This window comes from Varanus komodoensis, unplaced genomic scaffold (assembly GCF_004798865.1).
Source record: "Varanus komodoensis strain SLA01 unplaced genomic scaffold, ASM479886v1 scaffold52, whole genome shotgun sequence".
Taxonomy (NCBI): Eukaryota; Metazoa; Chordata; class Lepidosauria; order Squamata; family Varanidae; genus Varanus; species Varanus komodoensis.
The window spans coordinates 3,837,504-3,846,302 of record NW_025336114.1 but is presented as its reverse complement, the minus strand read 5'-3'; the positions used below and the strand labels follow the sequence as shown (position 1 = coordinate 3,846,302).

The window sequence follows — 8,799 nt, the reverse complement described above, 5'->3', positions numbered from 1 at the left end:
GATGTTCTCAGGACTTGGCTTGGCACAGAACTGACCAGGTGCGACGCCTGCTCCCCAGGCAGGGCTCCACCTGTCCCTTCAGTGAGTCAGGCCTGGGGACTCACCAAGCAGGTTTGGCTGCCTGGACCCCACCCTCAAGTCACACAACATCCAATAATAGCACGTCTGCAAGAAGTGGGCAAGCACCAAATACTCCGTGACCCCAAATCCAGAAACATTGCTCTCCCTCAAGCAATCTGTTGAAACTGCAGCTGTTTCCTTGTCCGGCTCATGGAAACCCTGCTCACTGTCCATCCCTCTTTTCAAATGACCCACTATCCCCTGTATCAATTCCAATCCCCATGCCAGTATATTCACCACTGTATTCATAGGCAAACCGGAAAATATTTGCTTGTAAGTTCCATGACTTCTGGTTGAGTACCATGAGAAATACTTCTCACAGTATTTCTCCCTCTCCCCCCCCCCTTTATCTATTGACAGAAGAGTCTGCATGACTCTGCTCGAGTTTTGCTCCAAGATGTTGTTTGCTTCCTTTTCTCAATGACTTAAGCTAATCCCCACCCCAACCCTCAAACACACTTTGTTTTCAGTATTATTCTATCATGATTCTTTTGCAGCTCATATTTTCTTTATTTGGGAGTGTGGAGGGGAGTTCATATTTTATCCACAGTAGAACTAGAACTTTCTAAGAAGCTGTGATCCCTCTCCCCCAACAGGTTTTCTACAGTAAGAAAAAAGATGCAAAAGCCACAGAACAATCAGTGCTACAAGTAGAAGATGTTAACGATAGGACCCCTAGTAATGTTCTTGGGTCATTAATCTCATTTTTGTGAGCTGCCCAGAGAGCCCTGGGGCTATATGGTAGCATAAAGGTGTCATAAATAAATAAAATAATGAATAATAATCAGATGAGGCTGGACAATGAAACAATAAAAGTGTTGTCTGAAAACAACCACCTGACAGGTTCTGGTCTCAATCCATTTCCTGTGCAGGTATTTTCTTCTGTACCAGTGACTCATTGTGGGTGGAATGTCATGAGTTTATCTGCTAAAGCTAAGTGTGCGAGTGGTCATGTTTTGCAGCGAAGGACAGCTGCTGCTGGAGTGATTTCAGACAGGGGGTTCCTAGAGCCACCAAAGGCATCCCTCCCTTGGCAGGCTGCCTATTTGCTATGCGATGCACAGAGGGCAGACAGAGCACTTTATCCCTCTTTCATTCACTCTGTCTCCTCATGCAGCTACTGGCACCCCAGTGCTTAAATATAAAGCCACTGTCTTCATTGACACAGATCCTGAAATCATAGAATTGTGGACCTGGAAGTGACTGGGGAGATCATCTAATCCAGTTCCCTCTGCAGTGCAATATGCACCCACAGCATTCCTGACACTGGGACATCCAGCCTCTGATTCAAATGGTTCCTGCAAAAGAGAGCCTCCCAAGACTAATCCACTGCCAGACAGTTCTCACTGTTATGAAGTTTCTCTTGATGGTTTGTCCAAAGCTACTTTCTTGCAACTTCCAACAATTGGTTCTAGGCCTGCCCTCTGTTTCAGCTAGACCATTCCTGATGACTTACTCAACTAGTCACCCCTTGAATGTAATGGCTCCACCACCATCACCACCAGTGAAAGCAGTAGTGCTGAACTGGGATTGAACAAAATCCTAATTTTTATGGGATGGTTTTTATTTTATTGCACATACATCCTCATCAGTCCTCACTCTTCCAAGCTAAGCTATGATTTATTCCTGGAAATGAATGAATACCTAAGGCAATTTTCTTCCTCATTCTTGTGTTTACATCTTCTCTGGAAGAGCAAATCTCATGGGTGTGTGTGATTTATAAGTAGGGCGACGACAAGAGTTCCCATTTCTATATACGCTGAGCAGCAAACAAGGAAGTGAATCTGCCCTAAATGCATCTGTCCAACAAGTGCCCTTCAGAGTTGAATGAATTTCTGTTCATAGATTTCTACAAACCTGCTAAACTAACTGCTATTACATAATTGTTGCAAAGGAGTAGTTTACTAGGACAGTGTTTTTCATACTGCTTGACATCTTGATTGTTGCTATTTTTGTTTCAGTTCTGCTGGTTTCTGAAAACTGAAGGTGATTCCATATTTAATTTTCAGGGAAAGAATGCTATATGGAGAAAGAACTGTTGAGCATTTCAGAAACTTTATTTGAGACAACCAAAACGTAGATTGGGATAAAGATTGTGGCTCAACGATTTTCCAGTGCTGTGCTAACAGCACCCACAACCCAATGGCAATGGGTTGAGAAGGGCTTCTACACCTACTCACGATTAGCCGGGCAGCTAACGGGAAATCAAAGCACCTGTAACTACAAATATGCTGTGAAACTAGATTCCTGCCACTCCCAAGGTTTGGTTAGAGCCGCAAGCAAGGAGGAAGGCAACTGCATGAGTCACGTCAAAAGTACACATTTGCCCTACAGGCGTTGCTGCATTTAAGAACAAATCTACACCAGATCATATTTTGGGGGAACTGTGCAATTTAGTTCCACTAGTAGGCATAGAAATTCTTGCATATAGTTCAGCTGAGCATAAATTATGTGGCGTTGGTTTGTAGTATTGCTAATATGGAAGCAGCTAGATCTTTCTTTTCCATTCACCTCATGTAAGACTTAACATTAAACATACACATTATCTGAGCATTCCCATGCTTAATTGCCTAACACAAACTGCGTAACTGAAAGTTAAGGTTCAACTCAAAAGATTAAAGGTGCTTCTGAACAAGGCTTTTCTTATGCAATTCCTGCCATCTTTCATTTATAACTCTCCTGTCCTTTTCCATCTTTTCATTACCACACAAAGAAACAAAAAGGAGGGAAAGAAGGAATAACATTATAGTGCATTTTGATTGATAGTCATAGAAGCACAATTTAGTTGCACGTAGTACTGAAAAGTAAGTATATGACAACTCTTAAGTCAATACTAGAAATAGACACATTAAGAGTTACAGTCAACGTAATACTGTTTGATAAATGTATGCACACTCAGTTACAGAGCTGAGTGACTTTGGGCCAGTCACAGACTCGCAACCCAACCTACTTTACAGGGTGGTTGTTGTGAGTTTCAGACTGAAAATTCTGAGGAAGAGTTCCTTGAAAGGAAAAAAAGTTGGGATGTAAATATTAATAAATATTAAGATGACTGCCAGGCCTCCTCTTTTAATGCTTGATCATCAATGGGCTGTTTTCCTAGACATCAGCCTAAGTCCAGCCACCCTTATTTGGTTCAAAAGAATTGACTTCTATTTTTTGTGATTACAAATTTCAATACCCTGAAGAGGCATATGGAGTTTAGGGGCGAAGTGCAGTATACCAACATAAATATAACAGGAAAGCCATGTGTTTTATTTCAGACTCAGTGTGCCTTCAAAGGGAGAACCCTTTATATAGTTATTCAGTCTTTGTTTCCTTAACAGATTTTCTGCAATAAAAAGGAAGACAGAAGTAGCAGTGGGAAAGATGGGAGGACCATGACAGGAAGTTGTTTTCTGGATCCCTCATAAAATTCTGTACGTAATGCAAGACAATTGCACAATCAAAACCTGGTTTGGAAGCACTCTCTCTAGTCTTTTCTCAGACATTTCAAAGAGACATACTGAAATAAGCAACATCCTTCAACATAATCACTTTGGCTACGTAATTCTAATGAGAGTAAGTGACTTTTATCTGTTGAGTCACAACTCTTTGCATTATCAGTATTCAAAGTATTTCAAATTTATTTATATTGCTGTAATTGTTAGGGGAAAAACTGTCATCTTAGAAAAGGCCTATGAATACTGCACATGCACTATGAGGATTTCTATATGCAAGCTGTTTTTAGTACTGAGGGAGAAAAGTATCTCCCTACTTTCTACACACCATACAAAATATTGTACACCTCTAATCTCTCTCCCAGTAATCATTGCTTGCTTAAGCTAAGTCTCCTAATAGGCAAATTACTCCTTGATCCTTTTAGTTGCATTTTTCTGCACCTGTCCCAATTCCACAATATCCTTTTATAGGTGCAGTGACTACATCTCTAGACACTATTCCAGTGTGGTTGCACCAAAGATTTGAAACTTACATTTGCACAGCAGGTGAAGTTGTACCAACCATGCATCAGACTATTTACTACCATCCCAAGATCTCTCCTCTGTCCATGTACTTCCAGCTTGGCACACCATTTTCACACATACTGTACATGAAGTTGGGATCTTCTCTTTTTTTGCCCCAGTGTGCATCTCTTTACACTTGCTTACACTAAAGTTCATTTACCATCTTTATGTTCATTCACACAGTTAGGAGAAATCCTTTCAGAACTCTTTGCACTCCTTTTTTGTTTTAACCATCCTACATAATTGGGTGTCATTAACAAACCTGGCCACCTCACTGTCCACCCCTAATTCCAGGTTGTTTGAACAAGTTAAAAAGTATTGGTCCCAGTATTTGTCAGGCCTTGTTTATATCCATTGTAAAGATATTGTTTATACCAATCTGCTTTCTGATTGTCATGTGGTATTCTCCCTCCCTTCCAAGCAGATTAGGACGAAAAACTTTCTAACTAAAGTCTTTATTAATCCTGGCCATTCAGGTCAACTTTGTAATACTAAAGAAAAGCATTGCTGGAGTACATGATATGAAGCTGATTCCAAACCAAAAGGAGCTGTATCCATCTTCAGGGCACTTCTTGTTGCTTATGGGCCAATTGCCAAGAAGTCTGACATTTCTCAATTGAACCTTATGGGCCAACTGCTCAACCATGTTTCCCAAGGAACTTGGAATGATCTGGTTCTACTCAGCCACATGTCCTATCTCTGAGTCAGTTGGCCTTGGCCATTCCAATCCCACTGCTTCTTCTAGTTCTGATTGTGAATCTGAACGAACAACCATTTGCATGAAGTGCACCTAATCCCCTCCTCCATGACTTCTACATTTGCAGAGCTGTTATGAAAGGCAGGTTCCAAATTTGCCATTTACACCAGTGTTTTATGGTTTGTGAAGAAACACTTGTTCCCATCTTTTATCAAAATCAGGCATTCAAAAAAATATCCCCATATTCTTTACAGCATCTATAAAGCTGCCTTTTCAATGAAATTGTTTTCATTAATACTTTGATTTTTATTCAAATCAGAGAGACTGAAGAAATCTGGTTTAATGAAGATATTTAATACAGTTTGTAATACACAAGAAAACAATTCTTACATGAAGAACAGCCTTTTCATTACTCAGTCAGATAAAGCAGTGCAACAGATGGCATGTAATCTTTCCCCAAATAAATGGGTTTACTTGGCGATTTTTTTCATACCCACAACACTCCAAAGAACTCTGCTTATATTCCAAGCTGGGCCAAGCATATTTCCAGATCTGTGCCCTTTATTAGCATTCGCTCCCATGGAAAAGCACTGTGAATAAATTGTGCTAGATGATGTGCTAAATGAAGGATGACCAATAAATCAAGACTCCATGTTGACACAACAGTGATTGTGCTTGCAATCCAAAGAAGCACTGGGAAGGGAAGAATTTCTGCTTTGTATGCAAAAGGACTGGCATTTCTAGCAAAAGAGCCAGGTAGTAAAGGCTTCTACATGAAATCCTAGAAAGCCAGTACAAGTCAAACCAAATAAATAGTCTGACCAAGAGCAAAACAGCATTGTATGTTCACGCATAAGGGTTTGTGCATGTTTCAGCAAGGCCCAGCTTAGTTATTTAAGCACCAGCCCCCAATGGATCATGTTACACAAGTGCCTTGTGCAACCCCTCCTTTTTCAAAGAATGACTGACAGTGGAGTGTACAGAGCTGGTCTTAGACTCACATATGCATACACAATCCAAGTCCTGCTAAGAGCATGATGAGCTAGTTGTGCATGCTCTGCACTGTAGTTTACATTAGAATGGACCAGCGACTCCCAAACTATATGAGAAGGCACACTAGCATGCCGTTAGAGGACAGAACGAATAGCTAATACCATCGCTAAGCCCAGAAGCACCACCATTGTTCAGAAAGCAGTGGGTAGAATGAAGGTAGGATGTATACCTGTGCGTTTTTCGGGGAACTGGTTGAAATTTGTTTGTTTATCAAAAGCTGACTGATCTGTGCCTCACATTTAAATTCAAAAGGAAAACATTTGGTAAATGCTGGTATTGGTGAAAACTCTCAGCAGAAAAATCAGGAGAACTACCCAGGAATAACAGCTTACATAAGCAAAAGGCAGCACAATGCACTTTTACTTTGAACCAGTGTGGACTGATGCTTGCTTTCAGCAAAATCCTGCTCAGTGATGAAATCGTTAGCTTTGGAAAAGTAATCTTAAAAAATGAAAATATAAATGACCCACTTTACACAGTTACTAATATGCATTATACAGGCAGCCTCAGTGGTGAATACAGGCTAGAAGAGAAAGCATCAAGCCATTTCTGTTAGATTGTCTTACTGCTTTTATACTACTAGGGAAACAATAATCACATTAGAATTTAATTCCTTCTGTATATAATGTCTTTAAAAAAAGAAGAAAATGTAGATAAGAATTATCATAACAGATTCTAGGAATGAAGTCAAGGGTAACTTGTTCATTCAGCAGAATATGGTAGCATCATCCTGGGGTGCTCACAACCTGTAACCTGGCAGTGAGTATACTTTTTATACACCCACCAGAACTGAAAAATAACTGCTAATTTTCTGCTCAAAAGGAAAAGTTTGTTTTGAGGTGCAAAGCAGCATTAAAACGGCTGTGTGTTCTCTTCCTATCTACTTTACCTGCCATTTTCCCACCTTAGAAAATCAACCATCTCATTCTGGTCCATGTTTATAACAGGCCACGGAAATTACTTGAAGGGAAATAACTCACTGGAAGCAATTTTACTTTTTTCAAGTTTCACTGCACCTTTTGATACCAGAATGCTAACTTTAGATAAAATGTGAAATGATACATGATGCCATCATAAGACTCTGATATACTCAGTTCGTGAACGAGGAAATGGCTCCATCTGAGATTAAATAGAAGTTTCAAAAGAGGATGATCTTTGGCAGAGGTTTAACCTTATTGAGTATTTGGTATGATTAAATATTAATTTTCTCCTTATATAGTTTCTCTTATTCCAATGAAGTGTTTATACTATGTTTATATCATGTTTTAAAGTGCTTTTATACCAAAAAGTAGTAGGAAGCATGGAATGGATTTTCCAAAAATATTGCTAGATTTCTACAATCTAAAGTAGGCACTCAACTTTTGTCACACTTGAAATCACATGACAGCAGATACTGCAATAATGGACATCCTGGCTAGGTTATACAGCAATTGATTAAAAATACATTCCATTTCCTCCCATTATTTCCAGCTGCTAAATTAGAGAGAGAAAGACATTGTGCATTAGCACACTTCCCACAGATTGAAACATTCTGACGAAAATGCCCTTTGAAATGTAAACAGCATCACTAAAGATATATTTGCATTCAGTTTTTGGAACTGAAGATTAAGAAAAATGCTTTAAAATCCTTGGCACACCATAAATGCATGGTAGGAGTTAAGGCAATTGAAGTTTTTGGTTTGTATCGTTGCAAGGCTTCTCTCGATAATTAGGCACAGTAGAAGCTATCCAGCAACACATCATAAGTGATTAGATATCTTATATATGTAATTCAAATAGAAAAACTTTAAATAGATTTTCAATACATTCCAAACTGGAGAAAGAAATCACTTACAAGACAGCTATTTTTAGTAAATCATAAGAATATCTGGCCATTATTCTTTTTGCAGTCGGTGACAATACAAATACCCAACTTGTCTAAATTATGAGAAAATTATGTTTGCTAAATTATGAGAAAATGATTAGGTGCATTAAAGAAATCTGTACTAAGAATAATGCAATATCAACACTGTTATCAACTCGAATGACTGAGTTTAACTACTATTTTCTTTAAAAAGCCATTGATGTTTTTATTTGAACAAAAGGATGCACTTCATGCACCAGTAGGAAAGCAGGTATGGGCACTAGTGATGTGGTGATATAACAAGTGTAGCAAGTCCCACCATATTCTGGAAGTCATAGCCAAATGTCAGGTTTTGTACCTTCAGCAGAACATTAAAGAGGGCTAGAAACTTGCTTTAAAAATAAAATCCAAGATTCTCTACAAAATTCTGTATTTCATAGAATTCTTCAGTGCATTCAAGTACACAGAATGCAAACACGTATGGCCATGATTATTAATTTGAGATATCCACTAGCTTCCCATTAAGAACTACCAATAGCACCAATATTCCTATATATTGCCTGCAAGCATTATATGCCTGATATATAGGTAGAAAGAACAGAGATGTTATTTAGAATGCAGAGTAATACATGCTGGAAGGAAAAGGTCTATTCTTTAGACAGCTGTATGTAGTGTATTCTTTCTTTCCTTATAAATGGAGATGTAAAGATCTGCTTTATGTCTGCTTTCCTCCAGGTAATTTCACAGGAGTCAGGCCGACCATCTTGAAGTAGGACACCAATTGCTTGGGAACCTCAGCCAACACTGTCTGGGAAAGTGCCTCACGAGGAGCCTATGAAGGAAAGCAGCAAGTATAAAGAACTAAATGCTACAACACACATTCAAATGCAGGTGTATCTTATGCTGCATAATGCAAGAAGAACGGAAAACAAATAATCCTTTCTTGGTCAAGTGACTGGATCCATAGCAGAACATATCTTACATTTAATCTAAAAAGTGGCATAATGAACAAGTGGGAAAAAGTTGCTGCTTTAATCTGTAGCTAAGCCCCAAGGGTCTGTTTAAATAAAAAAGCTCAATGG

The 8,799-nt window shown here is 39.0% G+C and overlaps 1 protein-coding gene across 5 annotated transcripts in view; it reads right to left on the bottom strand.

The window, feature by feature from the left end:
- Positions 1-5,154: 5,154 nt before the first annotated feature.
- The window catches only part of LOC123032032 (RNA-binding protein 12-like), a 58,036-nt gene continuing 54,391 nt past the window's right edge, over positions 5,155-8,799 (bottom strand). For all 5 annotated transcript variants that reach the window (XM_044447650.1, XM_044447648.1, XM_044447647.1 and 2 more), the window contains one exon: positions 5,155-8,549. In XM_044447650.1, the coding sequence (XP_044303585.1) occupies positions 8,433-8,549 (117 nt within the window). In that variant the 3' untranslated portion in view covers positions 5,155-8,432. The remainder of the gene's footprint in view (positions 8,550-8,799) is intronic.